At 40.4% G+C, this 27,357-nt stretch overlaps 2 protein-coding genes across 3 annotated transcripts; both read left to right on the top strand.

Moving 5' to 3' along the window:
- Positions 1 to 2: 2 nt before the first annotated feature.
- mphosph10 (M-phase phosphoprotein 10 (U3 small nucleolar ribonucleoprotein)) lies at positions 3 to 7,966 on the top strand. Its single transcript, XM_080458369.1, has 11 exons — positions 3 to 137; positions 1,232 to 1,874; positions 1,966 to 2,147; positions 2,248 to 2,413; positions 4,482 to 4,623; positions 4,802 to 4,869; positions 4,958 to 5,095; positions 5,190 to 5,300; positions 5,583 to 5,690; positions 5,774 to 6,004; positions 7,167 to 7,966. The coding sequence occupies exons 1-11, from the start codon at positions 13 to 15 to the stop codon at positions 7,314 to 7,316; spliced, it is 2,064 nt and encodes a 687-aa protein (XP_080314495.1). The 5' UTR covers positions 3 to 12; the 3' UTR covers positions 7,317 to 7,966.
- A 709-nt stretch (positions 7,967 to 8,675) lies between these two features.
- On the top strand, positions 8,676 to 12,973 carry ist1 (IST1 factor associated with ESCRT-III). Of its 2 annotated transcripts, XM_080493463.1 has the most exons (10): positions 8,676 to 8,772; positions 9,325 to 9,419; positions 9,530 to 9,710; positions 10,204 to 10,291; positions 10,390 to 10,473; positions 10,565 to 10,675; positions 10,774 to 10,974; positions 11,698 to 11,799; positions 12,253 to 12,295; positions 12,789 to 12,973. In XM_080493463.1, the coding sequence occupies exons 2-10, from the start codon at positions 9,338 to 9,340 to the stop codon at positions 12,953 to 12,955; spliced, it is 1,059 nt and encodes a 352-aa protein (XP_080349589.1). In that variant the 5' UTR covers positions 8,676 to 8,772; positions 9,325 to 9,337; the 3' UTR covers positions 12,956 to 12,973. The 2 variants fall into 2 exon arrangements, with proteins under 2 accessions (XP_080349589.1, XP_080349590.1); XM_080493464.1 differs by lacking the exon at positions 12,253 to 12,295 and having other exon boundaries at positions 8,682 to 8,772; positions 11,698 to 11,803.
- Positions 12,974 to 27,357: the final 14,384 nt, after the last annotated feature.

Genomic DNA, 27,357 nt, shown 5'->3' with positions numbered 1-27,357 from the left:
GAGCCTGTTTATATGTCACACACGGTGCGCGCATGTGAGGGAGAAGCCAACATGGCCAGCGACGATCTGATGAGTGTGCTTGAGGACTGTGTCAAGAAAATACATGCCAACACAGCACAGCCGGAAAACTTTCTGAGGCGAGTATTTGTCGTTTTTCCTTTTGTATTGAAAAACTTTAAAGCCGTTGCAAGTTTCTAGAAAAGAGATCCGGCGAGCTAATGGAGCTAAAGCTAACAGTATCAGCATATAGTTCCCACTTTCATTGTCAATTATTAATCATATAGACAGATATTCGAAATATTTATCATTTACTGAGTTGGGATTGCCTCACAATTTCACCTGTAATTAATGGCGTTCTTTTAGAAAAATGCAACCAAAGTCATTTATGAATCAAATAAAACTTCCACACATTTGTTTTTTGTTCACCACATGATTTAAGCGGACTGTTTAAAATTCTCAATAGGACAAGTGTATGTTGGTATAGATGATTGGCTGGACAAGCTTGTGTTAAGAAGAAATGAACAGAATTAGAATAATGTACAGGTCCAAGGCCCGTTGAGCCAGGTGATATATCAGAGAGGTCTTTTCTTCTCCAAAATCTCTTAACAGTAAGTATTACAAGAGTATGGTGCAAAACGAGCACAAGAAATTATAATGGCATGTTAAAATATCAAAACAAGAAAATAAACACCCACAAAATACTAATTTAAAAGTCCTAAAGGAAGTCAATTTGTTGACCAGGTCCTTTCTGCAAACCAAAGTTGACATATGATTTATAAAGAAGGGTCAAATAAGTTACAGAATGTGAAATTACTTCAAAGAAAACTTCAAATGAACTGAGACAAATGAGAAACACAAACAAACATATTCCGAAAGCTAAATCCAAATCATACATCCCGATCACCAATGACACTCAGAATGACCATCCAAAAAGAACATTGGTATGATTCTGATGGGTAGCCATTGAAAAAAATGTGCATTGCATGCATCATCATGCTTCCATGCTATTTGATTGCTATAAATGTTCATGTACCAGTTCATTTTATTTATGTACTAAAGCCTTGACTAACTTTCAAGCCAGTATTGTTGTGAATAAAATCTCCACTTTAAACAACACTGTGCCAGTTGCATTCAACCTTTGTTGAATAAATGAACTTGTCTTTGGATAAACAAATCTAAAAATGTCTCTTTGATACTATATAAGATGTAATTGCATTTTTCATCACTGCAGCCTTCAGGATGAAGTGGCAGCAGATTTCACGTCGCTCACTAAGACCCTGTATGACCTCCATAAAGCTCAGGAGCCTTCACATTATAAAGGCAGCCCACTGGCTCAGCTGGTTGTGGAGAACTTCGATGAAGAGCAGATCTGGCAGGAGTTGGAGCTGCAGAACAACGCTGTGCTCAAACACTTTAAAGATGCCATCGATGAGGCCCAGTCAGATGAGACACTAACAGTTCTTGAAGAGGAGGAGGAGATGGAAGAGGAGGAGGAAGGTCACGATGAGGAAGGAGCAACAGACGATGATGTTGATAAAGAAGAGGAATCACCCAGACAGTCGAAGAAGAAGGCTCCAGAACCAGAGGATCACTCCGAAGATGACTCTGATATCGATTTTGACGTTAATGCTCTAGAGAAACGGAAGGAGATGGAAAGAAAAGGCCCCAGAACAAAAGTGGTTCCTTCTGAGGTCGATGACAAGTTTTTCAAACTCTCTGAGATGGAAACGTTTCTTGACGATATGGATAAGCGAGAGGGAAAGGGGGATGATGATCAAGATAACGTTGACTATTTTCAAGATCTGCACTCTGATGAGGACGAAGATCTTGACCTAGAACAGATACTTTCTTCTAAAAAGCAAACGAAAACTGCAGTATGTAATTTTCTACTTATTCTGCCTCTTTTATTGGGCTGGGTAGCGGCATAGAAATAAGAAGTATGTTGACTGTTGTTTATTTTAACAGGTTCGGAGCTCCAGGAATCTCAAGTACAAGGACTTCTTTGATGCTGTGGACGGCGAAACAGCGAAAAGAGACGAGGAGTCAGATGGAGATGATGACAGCGTGGATGGAGGCCAGGATGACGGTGAAGAAGAAATGGATGATGAAGAAGAGGATTATGATGGTGAAGAGGATGGTGATGATGAGTAAGTGTGATTAGAATGATGTAATGTATCATTTTGTGTGGGAGGGACACGTTTGGTTAATTCCAGTGTGTTTGTGCCTTTTTATTTTGGTCTTTTTCAGTCATGAAGCTGCAAGTCGGTCCAAAACGTCTGATAAAAAGGTGACCTTCAATCTGTCCGAGGATGAAGACAGTGAGGGGGAGGACTTAGAGGACATCTTCGGAGGAAAAAGTTCAAGCTCTGCAAAGTCTGAAGTAAAGTCATCGTTCGAGAAACGGCAAGAAAAGGTAAATAGGTTCCCTATTCCCTTTTATTTATTTATGTTAGGGCAGATATTTCTAATGATGAAATCATATCATAAAATGAGGCTCGTCTTTTTGATTCAGCCTCATTTATCACATATTCACTGCAAGATTTCTTCTTTTGAATAAAACCCAACAAATCATAAACGACAAGCAGTTGGGAAGAAAATTAATTATTCTAACTAGACTCTGAGGTGGATCCCTGTCTGGCTTGACTAGATGCGGTGAGGGGAAAGTGAAGCAGGAAAAGAACGGTGTAGAGAAACAAAAACATCAGCGAAAAAAGACCAGCAGATCAGTTGATGATTAACTGCAGAGCAGTTCTCAAAACTCTGAAGTCACTACTTCTTCAGTGCACCCACAGGAGGGTGCAGAGAGACCGTATACTGAAACTGCTAAATCTAAATCAAATTTTTTTTTTTCAATCTATACTGTCAAATCTCGTACAAGTACGAATGATTTAAGAAAATTTGGTGCTTTCAAAAAAGTAATTGGTATTTGCTGCAGACTGTTACTAGGAACTGCTTAGTCTACTGCTCCACTCTGGGGTTAAATTGTGTCGGTCAGAAAGAAAAACCCACATTTGTCTGCTGCATTGTGAAATACCTTACAATAGTAGCCTGGTGTTAATGTTGCTGCTGTCTTTAATCACCAACTTATTACACAGACTCTTTTAAGACACAAATTTGCGTAAGATGCTGAGAATTAATTAGAAAAGATTCTTCACTACATTTCCCTTTCCATATTATTAATAATAAATTTGTATCATTTCAATTTTGTGAATCACTGTTTCTTTGAGCCTAATGTATTACGAACACTTCCTCTCAGAATTGGGTTGTCCATCAGTGATACCTACGTCATAACTTCTTTTTAATTACTTGTGTGTGCTGGAGGTTCACGTTATGTGCTTAGTGAACTTAAGAAAACATTGTTAGCTGGCAAGACAAAAAAAATGTCATTGTCGAGAGCTATGAAGAGTCAAAAGCTGATAGCGAGGGCAGGGCGTACAAAGAGGATTGGAAAGAGAAGTATGCGTTCATCCTATCTGATTTCACAAACGCCAAACCGGTACGTCTGATCTGTAATGGCGCTGTCGCTGCTTGTCAAGGTTACAATTTAAGGCGGCATTACTTCCACTATATAATCTGAAAAACCCTTGGCATCATAACTCCAAATAAATAAATAAATGTAACTCCTTTGGCTGAAGAAAGCATGAGGTTAAAAAAAAGGAATCTGAAAGTAGTGTACACATTCTTCCCTCACAAGTGTGACTGATAGTGTAAAAGCTCATTTCTTGCTAAAGCTTCAACAATAACCAGCACGCGCTGACAGGCCTTCTGCCAGATTAACTTTTTTCTTTTCAGCGAATTCAATGACTGTCAGCTGAGACATATTCTGAGCTCATACTCGTATAAAGATGTAAGTCATATTTGTACATTATCTATAAAAACAAGGCTCACAAAGTGGTTTGGTGATATACCAGTGAGCAACCTTTCAAAGTTAAGCTGACAGAAAAGCAACAGAATGCAATGAAAGATTAAAACTATCAAAAGATAAAGCAAGAAATTATATTAATATTGTTTAAAAAAAAAAGTAAACAATTAAAATCAGATTTTTAAAGAATCACTTCTTTACTCAAGATTTGTGAGAGCATGTTGTCAGAACTACATTAACTCTGGCATGTGTGTTTCTGGTGACGATAAGTACAATTTTTATTAGATCTCAAAATTTCTGAAACTACTAGAAATAAAAGAAATGGAACCATACCAAAGGCCAGTAATTGCAGTGACCCTCAGTACTTTGTCCAGACAAGACTACATACATAAATCTGTAACATGAGCTTCTCAGTACTGTCACACCCGCACAGTCGTATTGAATGTTGGAAGTTATCTTGGGAAAAGGGGTCCAAAACAATTTTACAGCCATTAAGTCAAACTAGATCCTCTTTGTCTTGTAGTAAGAGGGTTAAGCTCATTTTTAATAGGGGTTCACTGGTGTGACACTCAAACTGTACTTGCATGTGTTAATTCCATGATCTCGCTCTAACCTGCAGATGTCCGAGAAGATCCAGGAGCTGGAGGCAGCAGCTTTGGGAGAGAAGCCCTGGCAGCTGTCTGGTGAGGTGACGGCACAGACTCGTCCGGAGAACAGCATGCTGGAGGTGGATGTGGACTTTGAGCAAACCTCCAGGTTCGGTGAGTGGCTCCTCCGAGGTTGTGCTCTGCATCGATGCGTGGGCATATTCACATTTTCACTACTTTTGCAGTCTCGAAACAGAAGAATTCCAGATCTATCAAATGAGCATATTTGTCGATATATGGTGTTTGTAAAGTTACTTTAAATCAGATCAACTAAATCACGTTTGTTTTTCAGCTCCGGCTGTAACAGAGGAAACCACACTACAGCTGGAAGACATCATCAAACAGAGAATTAAGGACCAGGTTTGTCCCCCAACAAACTTCTGTTTCATATTGATTAAAGAAATACAAAGTTACGTTGAATTTACTACTTTTCACTTGTTTCTTGAAGGCATTCGATGACGTGGTCCGTAAGGAGAAACCAAAAGAAGAAGTGTTTGAGTACAAGAAGAGATTAACTTTAGACCATGAGAAGAGCAAGCAGAGTCTAGCAGAAATCTACGAGCAAGAATACATCAAACAGTCTCAGGTTCGATTTTTATCCTGTTTTAATCAGTGTTCTGATAAAAGTGTGTTCCTTTACCGTATCCATATTTTCTATATGCTTGTCGTTCTCATTTCAGGGGAAGGCTGAAGAAAAGGAAAATCCTGCCCATGTAGAAATACAAAAACTTGTGGACACACTCTTCCTCAAGTTGGATGCTCTTTCCAACTTCCACTTCACACCCAAACCAGTGAGTTTTGTCTTTTGGTGGCTGAAGGATGTCATTCGCTCCTAAGAAAGAGTGAAAGCCTCTGATTTTATAGTTTTCTCCAGGTTCAGATAAAAGTCAGTGACATCTTAGATTGTAGTCTGGGATTTTTGATGTATATGTGTAAGAGAAGACTTTAACACAAAGCATGTTGTGGGGGGGGAGAAACCCTCATGGAATGATGAAAATGCGATAAATGGTAGTTTAATGTGAAAGGTCATTGTAATAACTGAACACTGCTTTGATGCTGCTCTCGCTCTGCAGTCGGTTCCTGAGGTCAAAGTGGTGTCGAACTTGCCCACCATCACAATGGAGGAGGTGGCTCCAGTCAGCACTAGTGACGCTACACTGCTGGCACCAGAGGAAATCAAGGTTTGCAAGTCGTATACAAATATCAATTTGATGTCAGTGTCAATAGAGACAGTGTGTCTAATGGTACCATCCTCTGTCTCAAGGAGAAGAACAAAGCAGGAGAGATACTGGGCGATACTGAGAAGACGGCGACGGACAGAAAGCGCCAGAGACGCGTCAAGAAGAAGGCGAAGCGTCTGAAGATCCAGGAGAAGGAAAAGAGGCAGAAACTGAAAGAGGCCACTGAGGCTGGCAACAACAAAAAGCCTTCAAAGGCCGAAATCACAGAAAACCTGAAGAAACTCACCAAAGGAGGCAAAGCCACGATACTCAAGGTGAGTGTCTTTTTTACTTTTGTTGTGCTCACATCTTTGTGCTTTCAGTACAGTCTGTGAGGGAAAACGTATACAAATTTTATGACACGTTTCAGGGGAATACGTGTACTCTTTGCTCTACTATATTATGTCTCAATTATTCAATGAATCAAGAATTTGTGTGTGTAAACAACATCAGCATAATGACACACAAAAAAAATCCAACATAGTAGCATTCCACCCAAATGGTCAAAGGACCCCTTCAAACATGGCACATAATTAATAATCTTGGTGAGAATAGTAAGTTATCAATTTGATCTGATGCTGTGTTCCATGTAGATGTAGTATCACCTGTTGCACAGTGCAGCTTAAGAACTGCTGCATCATTATTTACAATATTTCTATAATTATTTGTACTTCCTAATTGTATGGAAATGTGACGCCAGTGAAACAATTGGTGCTTTTGAAACGTCATGTGAACACACCAGGTAGCTCCCGTCACCAGTTATTCTCACTCTTCACATTTCAAAGGTCTTCATTCATCTATTTATTTTCTATGCCATTTAATTCAGTGCAGGTTAGGCACAGAGTGACATGACAAACATCACACAGTTACTCAAACAGGTCATTTAGAGCGACCTGTTAATATATGTACTCGGACTGGGAGGAAATCAGAATACCTGAAGAACATGCCAATTCGATACTGAAAGATCTGCCAACGAGACATGAGCCAGGATAATTGTGGTGTGGCAGAACCACTAATAACTACATCACTGTGCAACAGGCAAAACACACAAACTCTATATGATATAACATAAGGTTCTATGAATTGTGTCTGAATGGTGCAATATATATATATATTTGCCTTGAATGGTGAACGTTTTAATTTGGTATTGCTGTATTTACTAACGTCTTTGTATGTCTTCCATACACATCACTTTAACAAATCATCATGGATTAATGAAAGAGCTGATGTTGGCACAAGTGAACCAGGTCCTAGATCAACTGACTTATTACCTTGCATGTTCCCATCTCAGGCTGTTTTTATATCTCTTGGAGTCTCAGGAGGTTTCCCCTGTCTCAGCCTCCACTGTGCAGGCACTCCACACCTTTCAGTGCCAAAACAAACGATACATTACTGTGTTTCTGTGGCGACTCGGCTTACAAAGTGTTTTGGTTTCAGGACGAGGGAAAAGACAAGGCTCTGCGGTCCTCTCAAGCCTTCTTCTCGCAGCTCCAGGACCAAGTCAAAAGTCAGATCAAAAGCGCAAAGGACCAGACGTCAAAGAAGAAGAAAAGCAAAGAGGTTTCAGTCAGCAAGCTCAAGTTGTAGCTGTGACGCTGCACCGTGGACAGTCAACTTTCTTTGTACATATTTTTACAAGAAATATATAAAATCTGAAATTCCTTGTGAAGTGTTTCCATTGTCATTAAACATACTGTATGTGTTTTCACTCGATGGTAAATGGTGTTTCTGGGGATTCACAGGGTGCTCATCTTTGTAGAAGGATGTTTCAACACATTTTGTCCAGGTTAGACTTCAGGTGGCTGGCAACAGGAATGATAACCACTGCACCACCCTCTGCCATCCTTTATGTTGAAAAGAATTTGGGGAATGCACAAATAGGTAAACAGTATACATTGTAGGACAGAGGTAGTCAACATTCCACCTGGTACCCAATACATGACCTCAAGAGAATAATGGTGAGATTTATAAATGTGAGATTTAATGATTTACTTTTGTTGGGAGGGTAAAATCTATTTCACCTGCTGACTGGATAAGATGCATTTTATAATCGAAGGAAAGCTCCACGGTCACCTCTCACACACAGGGTGAAACAACACACAGTCTCACTGTAAATAGTGCATTTTGGTGGAATTATGGATTTCTTGTAGTTTCAGAACAAAAGATCTCATCAAGGGCAGTTCCTTAACCAAAAATGACATTTAATATCTAGTAATAACACTATTGGTCTTTGTTGGATTTGGTGTCCATTGTCATGCTGATGATGTGTAGTTTTATATGCCTCAAGATACAATCCGTTCCATTTTGAGGATGCTGAGGTTCTACTGCAATGTCCTCTATCAGGTTTGTCTGTTTTTCTCACCTCCTAAATATCATTTGAGATTGGCTCCAGCTTCCCGCAACCCTGTTCAGTATATGAGCAAGCAGTAAAGAAGATGGATGGACTGGCGACCTGTCCAGCGTGCCAGCTACACTTACCCATTCTCAACTTGGATTGGCTCCACCAGCACCCCTGCTACCACGAGTTGAATAAAAGGTTGTGGATGAATTACCGGTAATTATACAGAATTTTTTTTCTTATGAGTAGTTGTAGCAGTAATAATTGCAGTAAAACAAATACTTCAATTCTGGAATTCAATCTTGAGTTGAAAATACAGGTGATAAATAATAAAGCATTTTAAAAACCTGTACTCTTTAAGTCTTCATGTTTGCAGGAAGTTTCTGTCTCGTTTCATTATGTAACAGGAAAAACTAAATTACAAACAGCATGCCACAGAAATGACGGTTGCGATTTTGAATTTCTCACGACGCAGGAGCTCCCACTAACATAGTATTGCTCAGAAGTCCTTAAAGAAGATAAAATTGTTTTTAAATGAGTTTCTGTGTGCTCTTGTGTCATGTGGGCGCACCTGTCTGGCCACACCCCCTTCGGGGTAAAATCCCCATGACGTCACTGGTGCTCGTTGCGGAAGTAAACCAGGCGACAGAACAACAGACAGAAACCCAAATAAGTTGAAGTGTACCGCCGTCTCACGTCTCATCGGTAAGTCTCGGTGACCTTTTCCTGAGTCGATGCGTTTAAATATGATTGCGGTTATGAAGAGCACTTCTATTTGATCATTTGTTTTGAATAAGTTATTTTTTTGTTTCGCTAACGCCACTAGCTCAGGCGCGTGCTAACAAAGCGAAGGTTAGCTATCACTCTTGTTGATTTACACACAGCTTTTGGTTTTGTAGTCGTGTGGAACGACAAAGCCACGGTGAAATGACTATAGATATTCTGGGCATATGAAGAAAAGGACGGCTTGGTTCAAAGTATCACGGCTGGCCCTTCTCAGCTGTCCGTGGCTAAAGAAGCTAACTGTTTTCGTCATCTGATACCGCGACAGTTTTTTTTAAGTGGTTGATTTAGTGTTTACTGTTTGTTTGGTTTATGTTGTGTTTTTGTGAAGTAAATCTGTTGAGTCACTGAGTCCTGTGGGCTGGTCCTGCTCACATGACGATGTGACTCAGTGGATCAGAGGTGGGGGTGAGGGGAGATGGCCTCTGTAGCTTTGCTGTGGCTGAAGGTGTCCTGCTCCTCTCCTCTTTACAGACAATCTGGTATCATGATGGGATTCAAAGCAGAGAGGCTAAGAGTCAACCTCCGGCTGGTCATCAACCGCCTCAAACTTCTGGAGAAAAAGAAAAGTGAGTCCTGGAGCTGAATACAAAGAGTGCCTGTTTGTGAATTGTTTCCATTCGTCCTACTAATTACAGTCTTCTTTTGACCTGCTCCCATTAACTAATTTAAAATGTAGCTGAGCTTGCTCAGAAGGCAAGGAAGGAGATTGCAGACTACTTGTCCTCGGGGAAAGATGAGCGTGCACGTATCCGTGTGGAGCACATCATCAGGGAAGACTATCTGGTGGAGGCCATGGAGATCCTGGAGCTCTACTGTGATCTGCTGCTGGCTCGCTTTGGCCTCATTCAATCTATGAAGTGAGTACTGTTAACACAGATTTCTTTTAAATGCTAATGAGCCGTGCCTGTTTACCGGTTGTGTTTGCAAGGAGGAAATAACTGGCACCTGTGGTAATTTTAGAGGGCAGAGCTAATCTACCTGTGGGAGGGTAAAATTGAGTATATACCACCAGAGGGAGTCGGTATTTCCCCAGTTGATGTCATGAAGGGAACATCTTTGAATTGCGCACACCTTCGCTGAAAGGTGGCGCAAGTGATGGAGATGACAGATATTCTGAATCTCTGGGACCTCATATACAGGCTGTGGGGACACATATTACTGTTAGAAAACCATTATAAAGACAATTTTGCATTATATGGAACCTTTAAAGCATCACCTTGTCTATTTTGTGAAATGAAAGCCTAATGATGATATTTTTACTGGACAAATGTTTGGAACTGTATCGCTATATATGTGCCTGTCTGAATATTTGGGCTTTTGAAAAGACGTAGTTTCTGTTACACTAACTAGGGAACTAGATCCAGGCCTACAGGAGGCCGTGTCCACGCTCATTTGGGCAACACCTCGTCTCCAGTCGGAGGTGAACGAACTGAAAATTGTAAGTAATTTCTTGATTGAACACAGTGTGGAATTATTTCTGTGCAGTTGTTCTCGTCAGACTTTTCTTCATAGGCTTGTGTTTAAATATGTTTTCAGGTGTCTGATCAGCTATGTGCAAAATACAGCAAGGAGTACGGCAAGCTATGTAGGACAAACCAGATCGGCACCGTCAATGACAGGGTGGGAATTTTTCTCTAAATTGTTCCAGTAATCCTCTTAAAGAATGCCTGAATGAATTTAGCGATCTAATATTGTATCTCCTCGTTTACAGCTGATGCACAAACTGAGTGTGGAGGCTCCTCCCAAGATTCTGGTGGAGCGCTACCTGATCGAGATCGCCAAGAACTATAATGTACCGTATGAACCTGACGCCATGGTGCGGGTAAGCATTCAAGAATCCATCGTCCATCAGCATGAAGGATCAGTTCACGGACTCCAGTTTATTTTATCACTCACTATCTCACTACTGGTTCTTCACAGCCTGAGGTGTGTGTCGGAGAAGAGGCAGACCTCATCGACGTGAACAACGACAAGAAGAATGGAGGAGGGGGAGGTGGTGGTGGTGGTGGTGGTGGAGGTTTCACTGCTCCTGCTGGTGCCATGCCTATGCCTATGCACATGCCTATGCCCATGCCCATGCATATGCCAACACCCTTCAACTACCCACCTCCTAAAGGAGCTGTAAGAGATTTTTTGTTTTTTGAAAACCTTTTATGATGTCTATAAAAATTGATAAACATACCGCCTTAGAGATTTACCAGTCTTTACAGTGGCCTTGGGACTTCTGTAGTTCAATGTCCAATCACAGAAAATCCATCACTCCCTTAACATGCTCAGTCAAATTTACAACCATTTCAAAATATTAAAACTTGTTTTGTGGAAAAAGGGCAAAAATCTCGGCTCACTACAGTTTTGTCAAATCTACAGTCCAAAAGTCTAAATGCATTCATTTAAAGGGGTTTTTATGTTGTGAGGTTTGAATGCTCACTGAAAAGGCTGGGAAGTTGAATTAAAAATGTTCAGCCACACTATTAATTGTTATGGGTGTCTCATAACATGCATCAAAGATTTAAAATCAGTGACGTTTTATTACAACACCATTTCAACACATTCTCCTTGGTAGCGTTTTGATCACTCGTCCAGCAGTTTTATTAATCCAAATTAAAAACATTTCAATCAACATTTCCACTCCAATCTTGTCTTGGAATGCAGATGTAATGTAAATAATTCATAAATTGACCATTATATTTATATATTTTATCATCTGACTGTTGCAGAGAAACGATCAAGAAAATTCCACTTGATGTTTGGATTGAAATTGTCATTGTCATTCCTACTTGGTATGAAGAGAAGGACGTAAAAGTGATAAGTCTATAATAATCGTCTGTCTCTGTTTTCCTCCAGGAACCATTCAGTGCTCCCATTGGAACCTACAACAACTTCCAGCCCCCCATGGGAGGAGGGCAGCCCCCTCAGCTGCCTACTTCTCCCCCCACATACGAGTCTGTAAGTGACTGACCCCCCTCCCATCATGCCCCCTTCCTGTTCCCAAAGAAGGACAGACGGACAGGGCACCACTCAGGGAAGAGATGTTTATTCGGCATATGCTGTGTTGTTTGTCCTCTTGACTCTCTGATAGAATGTTTCGGCGTAAGCTCAGATTCTGCTTCACTCGCATGGGTACAGGTAGAATGAGGTGGTGCAGCTTTAACATACTAACTATGAGTTTATTAGTCACTTCGCACAGGACGGAAAGCAGGACATGACCGTGCTCGTATGGCAGAAACGGCTCAGACCAGTTAGTTTCTAACACACGGTGATGGTTTCTCTTAAGAGTCACTGAGGATTTCCCCTTTCCTCTGCTATTTGCTTCTTTATTGTTAAAACAACATGCTAACACACACGTCATGGCGTATCAAATCCTAATAAAATTTCTGAGACGTATTTTGTCTGTTTCAGATTGACGACCTTTCTGACAATACTGTTCCTTCCCAGGTTTCAGGTGAGTTCTGCCAACAGTCACTTCCAATGAAAGGTCCAATCTGTTGTTTGAATGCAACATTAGTGTATAAATACCTTCATATTACGTATCTTATTAAATAATAGATTGGTTACATGTGACAGTTCCGGGTCGTAATAGTTAAATGTTTAAAATGTTCATAAAATTAGGCACGGTTATTTAAAACATTAAAATTTGTAAAGTCCATTAAGAAAAAAAGAATAACACAACCAAACCACCATGTGGCCCGCAGGACACTGTTAAATGATTGATTCAGTACCTCATGCTCATCTTAAGGAAAATTATTTTTAACCCATTGTTTTATGACAATGTTACATTTCCCAGGATTAATAATTTAATTAATAATAGATGTTTCCTTGAAAAACTATAGCAGTCATTAATTTGCTCGTTCATATAAAGTCACCGCTGTTATTTTTAGCAGCACATAAACCTTCAGATGTGCTGCAGCATAAATTATGCACGTCTCACTCCACAGGTCCAGGCCCTTCGTCTCGCATGTTTGACAGCAACGCTCTCCCAGAACTCCCCTCAGTTCCTGACACACTCCCCACGTCCTCCTTTGGCGGAAACACCACCACTTCGGATGACATCGACTTCGACGATTTGACGCGGCGGTTTGAGGAGCTGAAGAAGAAGAGTTAATCTAGACGCCCCCTGGTCCATACCTCCCCCCCCAAACACACACACACACACACACACACTCACTGTCAAAAGCTACACAAAACAAGAAATGGAAAAAGTTCAAGACTCTGAATCAGATTTTGATCTCTCTCCTCCCCCTTTTGCAGTGACGTAACTTTACATAGATAATACGCGAACATGTATCTTACCTCATTTATAGAAACACGACCTACTTACTGAGGGTGTGGACGCTCATTAACCGATCTAAGAAATGTTCTTTCTTTCTGAGATTCCAGAGATTGTTGCATGTTTTAATTTCTTTTCTTTCTGACACATCATATACCTTTCTACAAACAACCATAGCGTTGCGCCTTGTTCACTCCTTATCATTTGAGGACACGGTGACTTTTATCCCCCCCCGTTTGTCTGTGTGATGAACCATGTCACCATGTAGATTTTTATCATTGTGTCTCCTGGGGTTGTGGATCTGACTAATATTTACTGTACATGCCTTGATTTTTTTTCTTTTGCACACGCTGTGATCTCTGCCACTGTGTCGCTCCGTCCCGCGTCAGACTCGTCAAACAAGCCTGACAGGCCGTTCCACATCGGTGGGGGAAACGGGGAAACGGGCATTCACACACAATGAAGTCACCAATACTGTTTCGGAGGCGAGGCTCCAACGCCCAGCAGTGATTTTCATAAAGATATTGGAGACAGCCAGAAGCCATATTTTCAGGTGTGTTTAGCGGGCATGCAATTTTGTCACTGTGGGAATCAACACTTTCAAACTTTTAATTCTATTTACTGAGTTTCTCACACTTTCAGTTATAGTCATATCAGATTAAGCGTGTATATTAAAGCTTCATCTGTTACAGTGGTGACGGGACACAGATGTAAAGTGGCAAAGAAAATGAAATGTATGGATATGTGTATTATAATACCTTTAAGATAATCTAAATAGACTTATCTACAGGAGTGATTTAAGTATACAGCAAAATAAAATTGGTAGCAGGAAGGTGTTCAGTATTTGACAAATCTGTTTTCTATACAAGTTCTCCAAATATCTTTTTCTTCACCCTTTGAATGTCAGTTGTACCAAGCATCTGCACTTTTGTAATTCTTAAGTACTTCATTTACAAGGAAAATCCTCTGTGACAAAAGTCGTCACATGACAGCCTAATTTGATTCAATGTAAATTTTAACCCGAGAGCTCGTATTTTTGTGTCTGTGGTTCATGAGCATGGGACTTAAACTGTTTGTGCACCGCTGCGTTTGCCTTAGCCATCATCTCTCATCAGAGGCCTTCCCAGTCTGTACCAGGATTTAGTTTTTGTTGTCCATCCAAGACTGGAAACATGTTTTATGTATGGAGTCTCAAATGATCGAATTACAGTTCGCACTAAACTGCTTTCACTGCAGCAGACTATCTTTTAGACTATTTCCTGTGTTTTGGATGAAATAAGGTCTGCACTGGCAGGGGAGGGGAACGTTTGCTGTGGTGGAAAAGGAGCGAGAGGGTTTTTTTGTTTTCATGTGGACATGATGCACGTAACCTGACCACACCCAGCTCCGCTCGAATAACAAGTGGGCCCTGGAAGGTGCATTGACAAGTTTTCTCCACCTGGGTGACATAGTACATTAGTAAGTTTTCCATGTGTTGGACCGAGTAGAGTGAGATAATTTAACACTACACAAACTGTGAACTGCTCACTGTCTTCTCTATCTGTGACTGGTTCATGCGAAACATTTGGACACAGAAGGGCGTCTTGTTGCAAAGTTTTTCTTTTCCCCTGGTGTATACTAAAACAAAGAGTTTAATAAAGGACTATTTAAAACTGAAACACTGGTAAAGTGTTCAACAAAGTGCTTTTCTATATTGTAATGTCACGTGGTGTCCACTAGGTGTCCCCAGTGTGCAGGGGAAGCTGCAATCTACAACAGACTGACCTAAAAGTGGTTTTCTAAATTTATTGGAGTGCGTTTGTGTTTTTCAGATCAGAGGAGGGAAATATTTTATATGATAGCGTGATCTATGATAAATGTAAATAAGACAACTGTGTAAGAAGGCAATAGAGAGATTTATAAACTAATTTAATGTTTAAATCATTGATGATACTGTCAGATAGCCAATGAAAAGACTAAAAGCCTGTGATGTGCTCTCTCTGGTCTTTGTGGAGATTTATTTTGGATCAGTCATAGTTTCTAATTTGTTTTCTTTTATGTTTAAAAAAAACTCCAGCATAATATTAATCCATCCAACATGTAATAAAAGCACTCTCTAGAGAAAAGACAATATTTTTTAGATCATAAAAGCAGTTATGTTTTCAACATGTTTCAAAACAGGTCTGAGCTAAAAATGACTCCCAGCTTTTGCTTCTTGTGCAATCACACAATTTCTCTCTGAGCTTCAGAGTAAGACAAATGCCTGTTTTGTGTTGGTTAAAGTGGAAAACATTTCTCTCCCATCCAGGGTTTGATATCTAAATTACAGTTTAAAATGGAGATCCAGTGGTCCTGCAAACCGCCACTTTAAAAGTTGCTATAGCCATTATTCAACATCCGGTCTACCTTTTTTCCTGCCTCATCAAATCAGAGGCGTTCAAATCACAAGCCAACTGCAGCCCCTGGTCCATTTTTAATTGGCTCTCAACATTTTTTTATTTTTTTTTCCATTATAATGGAATCTGACCTACATATGAAACTTGCAATTCAGGGTTTTAATATTGCTTTTCTGAACAAAACAAGTGCCAATTAAAGAAAGTGTTGCTACCTGGGACAACAAATAGCAGAACCAAAGTAACAGGACAGCAAGTGAGTGCAGAATATTCCCCATTTGTTTTTTGTTTATTTGTTTTGCCCCTGCGTCTTTCTGTACACGGTTCTTGGAGGAAAATGTCTGATACGGCCGCATTAAAGCTTTAAGTCATTGTAAAAACTGAAAAGTCAAACTTTAGAAGTAATGTAATTTTAAACAGTCTGCAGGAGTAGTTTAGTCTGCTGCTTGCTGAAAGGCACATTTTCTATGTGACTGAGCATAACTCCCAAAGCAAAGGAGGGGGGGGGGTGTAAAATTAGCCATTTATGCCAAAAGTGGTGTGCAGTAAGTGCATTCACCTTTGTACGAATAAAAACTGAAAATCATCGTTGTATTTAAGTTGGTCTCATGTTCAATACCCCATTGGAAGGCCAGGAGGGAATATGGTTGTTTTTATTTCTGAAAGTGACCGACAATGAAAACCCACAGCGGCAGTCACGTGTTGTTCATTATTTTAAAGTTTGTCACTTTGTAACATTACAATTAATTAACATTACAATTAAACAGCTTTACTGTAATCGTAGTTCATTAGCTCAGTGCTTTTGTTTGCGTTTTTTGCTATTTGCACCAAGGCTTAAAGGTAGTTTTTGTCTCCTCTGACCCCAGAGGCTGTGTGGTCAGTACACGTGAGACACCATCTTCTGTGCTGCTTCATTCATACACGCAGGGTGCTAGAGCCATTCCCTGCAGACAATGAGTGAGGACATGGTACATCCTGGAGAGGTCACTTGACCTTCTCAGAGCAAACAGACAATCACACATGGTCACCAACACAAAGAGGGTGGAGCACATTGCACTTGTGCTCCAATCTCTGCACTGACTGACTGCCTGTGTGTCAAACGATTTACTTCAAAATCTTACTTCCGGTCTATAAGGCTTTGAATCATCTCTAAATACGTCTCGGGTTTACTTGTAGAGTATGAAACATCCAGACCTCTGAGGTCCTCAGGAAGAGGTTTTCTCAGTGTCCCCAGAGTCAGAAACAAACAAGGTGATGCAGCTTTTAGTTCCTGCGCTCCTCGCCTGTGCAACAAACTTCTTGAACACCTGAAGACTGCTGACACACTCACTTCTTTTAAATCAGGACTTAAAACATTCTTTGCACAGGCTTTTGAATAAACAAGAAACTTTATTTACTTTATTACATTTATCTTAATAAAGCTCTTACCTTATTTATGAGCTTTTAAAGCTGTTTTTAAATCCCCTGAACTTACCACAACAACTGACGACAGCGAGAGAGTTTATTCAGAACATAGACACTGTCTGCAAACTGCTTTGCACAGCTGGTGGTTCTGGATACAGGAAGTAGGCTGTGGCTGTTGTTACGTTCAGGTCAACGTTTTGAACGAGTGCACAGTGACTTTCTAGGGTTCCCGGTCTCTGTTGAGAGATTGCAAACTTGCAAGATTCCAAAAGTGAAATTAACATTCAAAGAGAAATTCTGAGATCTGAGAAACACTTATTTCTGTTATTCGAGGTCTAATGGTAAAGACCTAACTGGTTAGCTGTTTGCTGAAGCAGGGTTGAGTTTTCTTCCCGGTCTCTGGTGAGGGATTGCAAATATGCAAGATTCCAAAAGGTATGGTCAGTGGTTGTGGGGAAACACTCAGTAAAATACTTAAAGAGCTGGAGATTAGGATTAAGATTCTTCATTACTTGCTTTAATGTATTTCTTTCATGTCTTTGTCCTGTGTTTGAATGGTGCTCTATCAATACATTTTTCTTGCCATGGTCACAATCATACATATGGGGAATTTGGAGTAGAATGCTTGTTAGATCAGCAGCCATAATAACACAAAAAACTTTGTTTTAGTTTAGTGTATTTGCAATTTTAAAAACCCCAAAGACATCCGTATGAGGTTAATAGTTGACCCTATATGACAGCTATGACCCATGTGAGTGTCTCTCTGTGTTAGTCCTGTGATGGACTGGCGACCTGACCAGGGTCGCTGACCTTCCCTTTGGCCTCAGTGAGCTGGGATCTGTTCCAGTCGCCCTCGAACCTTGGCAAATTAGAGTGGTTTAGAATGCTGGTGGCTAGATAGAGAGTGATATTTCCATTATAACATTTAAAACATGTTAACTGAGCAGTCTGTATAGAAAAAACAACCAAATTTAATTGTAGTAAAATGCAGTGTTTTACAAACTCTCCGCATTTTTACTTACCTACTTTGGCATCCTGCACTTTGAGCATTTTTGATATTAGTTTTATCAGGAAGGTTCTGCAGGTTGTTAACAGCGATGGCTTTATTCAAACTCACACATAGCATACATACAGCAAAAATACATAAAACCCACTGTTAAATGAACCATTGTGGATTAAATAAACATACAGATGGCTGAAGACACGATATTAAAATATCTACAAAGCCGTTTGTAGTTGCAAACCGCACACACCAAATCGAATGTACTCAGTTTGGTTTCATAAATCTTTCAGAGACAGGGGGGGGAGACCAAATCTCATAGAAGCAGACATGAATGATAAAAAGACATGACATGCACTCTCAGCACATATTACAGTGATGGAAGTGATCAATTAACCATTAGTTCCAGTATGTGCAATTGCATAAAGGCCTCTTCGTTTTTTTCTCTACAAGGGAAAGTCTGTGTTCGGGTACAATTAATGGCTGGCTGTGATGGATAGTTGTGCTGACAGCAACATGCTGTGGCTTTTAGCAGCTTTTGAATTATAGTCATATCAATATCTCCAAAGTATGAGTGCAAATTATTGTCTGTTAACATAAATGTTTGGAGAGCACCTTGTTTTGATGCTAAAATAAAGAACAAAGTACAACTCAGGCTTTCTTGTTTGATGAGACGGAATGACATACACAAAATAAAACTTAAACACAAAGTAAAGTATTTAACAGGTTAAGTAAATATCAAAGTATAATTATTTGAAGGTTCTACTTACATTCACTTGAACTTAATCATCAAGTCCATAATAGACACATCTACATTGAATGAGTAATCTCTCCATAACTGAATGAAACTTCTTATATGTATATTTATATTGTATAATTAGATCATTCTGGTAAAAGGTGTTGATAACATTGTGTTTACTCTGATATTTCTTATATTCAAAGCTCGTGATTTTCAGTGTGTGTGGGGGGTGGGGGGTGTGGGGTCAGGGGGGGCAGTCTTTACTGGGAGCAGCAGGAAAAATTTAGGAGTCAGGGGTATGACATTCACAGCATATGTTTTCTTTAAGTCATAAGAACAAATAATGAGAAAGATGATGAGGAAGAAGGAAAGCGCTCTGTGAGAGGGCTCCTCTTACTCTTTAAAAACTTCAGTTGCAAAGCAGTTTGTACTCATTTAAACTACCCTAGCTGTTAAAACCCGCATGGAGTTCAAAAGAGTGTTCGAGGAGTGAGGGTGTCGTGAACTTCAGCTGTGTCCATCAGAGAAGACCAGACATGCTGGTGAACGCCGCGTCGTCACAGGTTCCAGCCAGCATACTGGTTACACTTCTCCTGTTGATCTGTCGAATGGAGAAAACATGGCAGCCTCAAAATACTTCACCACCACAGGAGGAAGAGTGCACGACTCGACGAAGAAGAACGAAATCACTATTTTATGAACATGGTTTCATGCAAAATCTCAATCTTCCACAAAATCAATACTTTGAATGAAACATATCTGGCTTTAAAGAGAAATGTGAGCATATCATTTGGTGCCACTTTGGTTGTGCAAAGCTTTCACAGTGCATTGCAAGACACTGTCGAAAGTAGAAATTGAAGATCTTGTATTATGGTCACTGATGGGCTTTGTAATGTTTTCTTACTGCGAAGCACTTCTTCAGCTTCTTCAGTCTCCTCCACAGCCACTGGTTTCAGCAACAGAGCAAAAACCACTGCAATGCCAATCACCTGTGAGGAAAAACAAGTCACAGTAAATCACTGAAAACTGAATACAGAGAATTAGTGAGAGATGTCCAAACAGAACATTAGAAAAATATTTTTAATACAATGCAAAACATGTCTATTTGACTGATCCCTTTCACAGGAGCATATGTTTCCCATCCTGGAGATCAAGGCCTAATATGATGCAGCGCCAATCAAAGTATGAGTTCCACCTTGACCCACCTTAAGAGGTTGCAGTATAAAGATGCTCTCAAAGAGCGAGAGGCCCAGAGACATGACCCACTTGATGGATTTCTCTCTGCCATATTGAAACCCGTACAGCAGAGTTATGAAAGTCGACACTCCACTGATGGACAGCAGCAGGAACCAACCCAGGAACACACACCACCAGGGCAGCCAGCAGCTCGCCGCCCTCTTCTTCCTCTTCACCGGAGGTGGGCTGAAGCAAGAGCAGGGAGAGCACACAGTGTTTGAAAGACAATCGTGTTCTGATCTGATTTTTTTGGGTTGTAGTGTGAGCTGGAGCACTGACCAGGTGCTCAAGTGGCTGCTGAAGACCATCTCAGACTTGCGCACCAGCAGGTTGGCAAGGCTGAAGATCTTCTGATGCTCCTCTTCGCTTGAGAAGTGTTTGACGTCCAGTTTCTCCAAAGACATGAGGAGGTGGCAGAGTCCAGCAAAGAGAAACCTGGAGCTGTGCACCAGGTGGGAGTTGCTCTCAGTTTCTCCTGCAACACCGTAAGAATGAAACAAATTGTGTCTCTGTGCAGTAGAAAGAAACTTATTTCTGCAGCTTGCAGATTTTAGTCTTATTTTGTTGACAACAACAACAAAACACACGGCTGTGTAGTGGTCAGCTCTCTCATCCCACAGTAAGAATATCCCTGGTTTGACACTGGGTTCTGTGTGGGGTTTGCAGGTTCTCCTTGTGCGTTTGTTTGTTCTTTACACTGACATGCATATTAGATGCACTGTTTTTGAATGTGTCTGGATGGTAATCTCTGTCTGATTGTTGGAAATGTTAGTATGTAGATTTTGGTTATTCTATGAGAGAGCATATGTATATTTTCTTCCCAATAATATTTCTATCATGATTTTCTCAGCTCTCAAAAGATATATATTTTTTTTTTCAAAAGATTATGTCCACCACTTTGAATGATACGATATCGCACATCCACATAAGCAAACTTTGATTTCAAAATACAGTAATTAGTTTAGACACAGTATTCTAGAAAAAAACAAAAACCTACCCTGCATAGCTTGAACATATATATTCACTTTGTCCAAGCAAGCGAGAAGATCAGCGGTGGACTCCAGGCTGTTCATCTCTAATGCCTTGTTCTTCGGACTTTTGCTCATCAAAGAAATAAACTCGTCTGTCTCCTAGAAGAGAACAACCACAAGGCAGACGTGTCATTGTTGACAAACTGCAGAGTCAAACTCTGAACACAAACTCTTTCTCTCACAGAGATTTGATACTGAAAACACACCCTCAGGACAGTCGGTACAGTAATTGCAGGTTTTCCTAAATCTCCTTCTATATTTTTAGGCTTTGAGATCATTCGTGGCCGGATGCTTCGGAAGATGGTGATGATGAGGATGTTGATAGGAAACATGAGCAGACCACTCTGCACCCCCACCATCATGTCCTGCAAAGTGATCTGCATTGAACCTGGACAGATTTAAGGGAAAAGAGGTTCAACTGTAGCATCTGAAACACATCATCTGGTTGTTGAGGTCAGTTCTGCCTTTCAGACACCCCATGCAGAAGGTGTGATCGGTGTGTTTTCCACTTTTGTATGCTTAAAAACCTTTTCCAAGCATGAAGTGGAAACGCACATTTGCCTTTTGAGCCTGAAAAGAGATTCTTGTCAAAAGAAGGAGAGGAAATTAACAAACCAGGCTGACTTTCACAGGTTGTTGTTGAAATCATTCACATCAATAGAAAATAAAACCAAATTCAAAGATTTAGCTGAAATGAGCATGTAAATAGAACATGTATATGGAGACTTCATTTTCTAAAACTCAATAAATTCACATTCTTTATTGTATTTCTGTTTGGACATTTTCGGTCTCTCTGTTTAATCACCCATTGAGAAGATCACTGCTGAGTTCTTGTCCACAGGACGGTTCCAGAAGGCGATGTTGATGGCCATGGTGCAAAGCAGCAAGGACATGCAGCATGAAACCCTCTGGGCGCGTGTGAATGGACTACGTGATGGCGGATCCACTATGGACACCCAGATGTGTTCATCCCTGAAGCCAGTTGATGTTCTGCTCTGGAAAATGTTTCTGACAGGGAGATACAGAAATGCACAAGATTGCTAATCATTTGCCACAAATTCCCCCACGAGCTGAATGATTCATTTCGAAAGTGCAAAGGAGCTTGACTCTGACCTGAAGCTGGTGATCTCGTTGCTCTTCGCAGCGTTGAAGGTTTTCTTGGTAATGCCGTCTCCTCGGTCAGCGCTCAGCCAACATTCACAGAGGAAGTGCCACACGCATCGTGTTTGGAGGTCTTGGATGATCACCTTGTTAATATACCTTTAACAATTCATGAGTGAGACACATGAAAAATATTAAATTGACAAATTCAACAGATGTATAGATGAGGTGTACCTGCCCTCACCTGTTGTCAGCTGGGATCGACTCCAGCGCCGTGGGTTACAGTATCATTGGAAGCACAGTTTCCTAAAGCATTCTTTCTCACATGTCTCTGCACATGTTATGCAGGACCTGGTATAACATGGCTGGTTCTCTATCATTGTCAAGCTCCTACATAGTTATCCAACCCAAGTGAGCTTATACTACACTGAAATATATTAACAAAGGTGGCCCCATGACATCTAACAACATGATGTAATAAGGTTGTTTCAAGTGATAGGGCAAGCCTGAATTTAAGCGTCACTGTGTACAAGGAAACAAGTCACACTACAGAGTCAAGTTAAATTAATCCATTCAAAAATACCCTTTGAACTATATTAGAATAACTTGATGGTACTGCCTAAACTGGCAAGACACCTTCTTCAAAGGGCTTACAACGTGCAGCTATTTAAAGTAATTGTTTGTGTTTATATGAGAGGTAAAAGTAGGTTGATTGTATTGGATTGTAAGAGATTCTCAGCTTCTCTCACCATGATGGGTTTCCTCCAGAGTTGTCATGCTGCAGCCTGAGGCTTTGAATATCGCCCAGTGGGAAGGGTGAGGAAAGGACAAACATATCAACAGATCCTCTCTCGAACAAGGGTTTGTCGGGATCTGTGAGGTTGTATATGCGGCTCTCCCCCTCTGAGCCAATCAACATCACCGTGAGCTGCAAGATGAGAAGAGCACGTCCATAAATCCTGCATTTTCACATGAGTGATCCTGACAGAGCAAACTAGGTTTTAGTGTTTGTTACTGAGCCCCTAATCTTGACATCATTGCAAACTAATTTTCCAAACTAAACCATCCTGGAAAGTTCACCAGTCCATTCTGACTCTCGCTCTCCTTTTTCAATGTCCTTGACTTCTCCTTCCTGTGTTTGGTTGCTGCTCCCTGCCAAGAGTTCTTTCTCCTGTGCCTGAGTGTGAGATTGTCCTCACCTGGTGGCTTTGGTATGTATTGGATTTTTCTTGTGTGTCTTGTTTGCCATTTCGTCTGTGTTTCTGTGTGTATACTATTCCAGTGACTCAGTCTGTGTTTCTGGGTTCCTGTGACCTTGTGGGTTTTTTTATCATTGGAATTAAATATTTGCTTCTGTTCAACCGACATCAGTGTCTGGCATATTGAGCCAAACCTAACATCCATTGCCATAACAACATTGCCTCGTCTATTCCTCCTCTATTAATCTTTCTTCTGTCCTCCTTCAAGCTTTATCTGTTGAGATGAAACCCCCACACAGAGTCACATGTTGCCAAGATGCCTGTCTGAAGGCAGTTCAGACTTTCAGAGAAGACTTACATTGGCAGAAGTCCCAGCATTAGTTCGATTGCCTGTTTGGACACTGATCATATAGTTGTATTGAGCACCAGGATGATTGTCCTCCACTAGAGTCAACTTCCTCTGTCAGGACAACATAAACATCATATTAAATGTGAATAAAATATAAAACAGGCTCACTTGTGCCTTGTGGAAACTGGCCACTGACCTTACGACGTGCCCTGCGGTCAGCAAAGCAGGCCCACATCAGAGTGATCAGGTAGAGACCAAAGAAAGCACACAGCAAGGCCACAACCACGTAGTTTTCATTCACCGTTGCAAACAGCTCGGCTGTCTGAGATATGTCAACGTAGTTTGGCATCACAAAGAAGGAGCTCCCGAAGAGAGTGAGGTGGTTACACAGACACTGTGTTAACTGTGGAGTGCTTTTCTCCCCCACCTAAGGTCACAGGAGTGCACGTATGACACAACAGCTGCAGCAAGATTACACTTTATGAAGTGGAATATATTCCTACCATGCATCCGTCAACACTCCACACCTCCCTCCCTGTGTCCCAGTACAGACACTTGGTCATGAAAGACGTTGTATTCAGAGTCAAACCCGGTTCCCATTGGGAATCGTAGAGTTTGGTATCGACATGCCAGATCCCAGGAGTGTAACGTAACATCTCTGGAGTTATCATCCAGCGGTAGCCCTCTGAAGCAAGAATTAACATAATACATTCATCAATAGAACTCATAAGAATTCATAATCAAAGAACAAGCTGATGAAATCTATTTGGTGTTACCAGTTACTCAAATGATCGGTATTCTTTACTCATGTAACTGATAGATATCAAAGACACAATATGTAAAATGGAATAAAACCAGTTTGGAAGCCGGTGTTTAGTCACTGTAGTGTGAAGTCTACCCTCAGTTTGCCTCTCAGAGGTTTGAGCAGTTTGCATCTAATAACTTCCTAGAGCTGCAGCTATTGCTATGTTTGTCATTTCATCGACCAACATCCTAGATTTTGTTGCTTTGGGATGGAATTTCATGATTTTGTATCAGTCTGAATACACAATGATAATATAATGCTAACAATGCTATGATATGTAGGCTATGATATGAAATAATTAATTTGCTCTGGCTCGGACAGATTCAGAACAATTAAAATTATAGGTGCAGGTCATGCCAGATGCCTCTCTGTAACTTGTAGCTTGTTTTTGTTAGAATACTTGTCAGCAACAACAGTTTTTAATTCTAACTCTATTTGATTCACAACACTTCATAGTTTCTATATAATTTTCAATACTTTCAGTGTTGTGCCAGTTACTAAAATCTAGAATTTGATTAGAACTATAGCGTTCGCATGCAGAGCGCTTCCTTAAAAAGTGGTGAAGCAGGTTCAGTTGAATAGTGATTATTTATACACCAGCAGCTTCGGATAAATGCAAATACCAAAGTCGACTTAGTGAATAAAACATTGAACAGAGAAACACAGAAATGAACAGAGAATACACAGAAGGTGTAGAGTATATGGCAAAACTGCTGTTTCTTGAAGCCGTTCAATGATTTGTTACTTTTAAATTCTGTATCTGTACTGTGATTTAATCAAATTAAATAGGTTTTAAGTTACACTACTGTGAGTCGATAATGTGGAGGCAACAACTACCTGCAAAGCCCAGGATCGTGTAATTTACAGAAAATTTGGGGGCATCTGGTGTCCCATAGCTGAGGTTGAGATGAAGTGAGACGTTGACGCTGGGTTGCACTCTGAAGAAGATGGTTGTATTGGCGTCTGTGACATTCATCACCGTCACAGATTTAGTGTTTTTCTCCAGAACAACAGTATTGTTGTCCACCAAATCTGAAGCATTTGGTCGAGGCAAGAAGATCTGCAGAAAGTGAAGAGTCACGACTTAAAGGACAACATTAAACATGGATTTGATTAGTAAAGCAAGTTAGTGATCCAAAGTGAAATATTACCTAAAGGAATTGTGAGAACTCTATTTTGTGTGCCATGTAATACTAACATGGCAATACTGTGTGAAATTGAGCTTCTCGGCATGAATCACAATGTATTATCATTCTTCTTTATGGCATTGACTGAAAGTACAGGACTGAATCATTTGTTTGTTCAGCAACTGAATGGAATTGAGAAAGAAAAATGTTTGTAGAATCTGAACGATGGTTTAATCACAGTGATTTAATGTTTTATTTTCTTCACTGCTGCTCCACCTCTAAGTTTCAATGAGGTAAGACGTCAGTACTTCAAACATCATGTACGAAGTGTTCTAACAAACATGGTGTGTCTTATTATTTGCTGTTTTTGCCCCGGTAGGCCTCAGAAGTTAGAGTTTGTACAATCACTGTTATTGTTTCTGTGAGTTGGCCCGATTTCATGCGCATCACTTTTAAAGCAGCCGTGGTTGGGGAACGTTGTTACATTAACTGGTGTGTAGATCATATTTACTGTAGTAGTGTCTAAAATGTGTCATCCAAAGTAATTACAGTTGTACTTCTCATGTCAGCTGTACCTCAATCCTCTCTTTCAGACCCGTCAATGAAATGGTTTTGTTTCCATCGCTGAGTATAACATTGCACAAAGTTCCTGTTATGTTTTCGGAAGACGGATGGGGATTGTGTTTGAACGTGGCAAGCTGAAAGAGCAAGATAAAGTGAGTCAAAGAGTTTGTGGCTGACAACAAAGATGCAGCTGTACATGCTGGTTACACACACTGACCTGAGCAGTGACTTTGGATAAGTGTTGAAGCTGTGGTTGGAGTACTGACAATGATGGAAACTTTACAACTTCACCATCATTCTCTGAACCTAGCACCAGGTTTCCAAGATCATCGGGTGGGTGGCTAAAGGAGGCAAATCCAATTTAAATGGGATAAATGACTGTTGGGTTGCACCCCCTTTTTCCACAGAGGTCACCACAGCAAGCTATATCAACATGTACTGTAGACTTGGCTACAGTACATGTTGAGGAATCCAGTTAAAATAGCATAACAATATGTAATATCTTAGTTTATTGCAAGTCAATATAAATGCAAAATATGAGATAGTTGAATGAGACAGTCACAACAACATCTCACGGAGAGTTTAACTATTGATATATGTAAATTTAGGCAACTATACGTTGGTGTGTAGTCTATGAGATGAGTGGCCTTTACACCATTTACCCACGGAACATTACGATTATCAACCAAAACAAAAGAGCCAAAACCCTGAATGACAGTGCTGAAGTGACTCAACAGCGCCTTCCAATGTACAATAGAGGCATGCAGGACATGTGAGGTTGTGAAAAAACAAAACAACAGAACAAATACCAACCTTGTCTGATAGATGTTGCCTGATGGGTGCTTTATAATTAAATCTGAGTTTTCTTCACCTGTCCAGCGAGAAACTTCAAGAAAAATCTTGAAGACCCTCTCAAACAAAAGCTGAAAGAAGTTATAGTCGTGTTATCCAACTGTCACAGCCACAACAGCGATGCAAACATATGTGTTTGATATTAGAGTTGGTGTCGACAGAAGAACTCACAACTGGATTTGGATTATCGTCTTTGTCGCATTTTTTCAAAGCGAGAAGCAAGATACCAGTGCTGCAGCTTATGATGTGGTTGATGGTGTCTTTGTAACGGTCAGTAAACGTCTTTGAGGTCAGGCTTTCAGTGCCTTTCAGCATGTAATTGATAAAGTCGTCCTGTGAGGGGGGAAAGTACACTCATTTTAGCAACAATATTAGATGTAAATAATACAACAACGTGAAAGTTCCCTAATGTTTTACAAATTGACGGTACCCACCCTGTTCTCATCTGTTGGTTCACC

Source organism: Lipophrys pholis (genome assembly GCF_963383615.2).
Source record: "Lipophrys pholis genome assembly, chromosome: 2".
Taxonomy (NCBI): domain Eukaryota; kingdom Metazoa; phylum Chordata; class Actinopteri; order Blenniiformes; family Blenniidae; genus Lipophrys; species Lipophrys pholis.
Note: the sequence above shows the minus strand (reverse complement) of the source record. Positions and strands in the feature narration are given on the sequence as shown.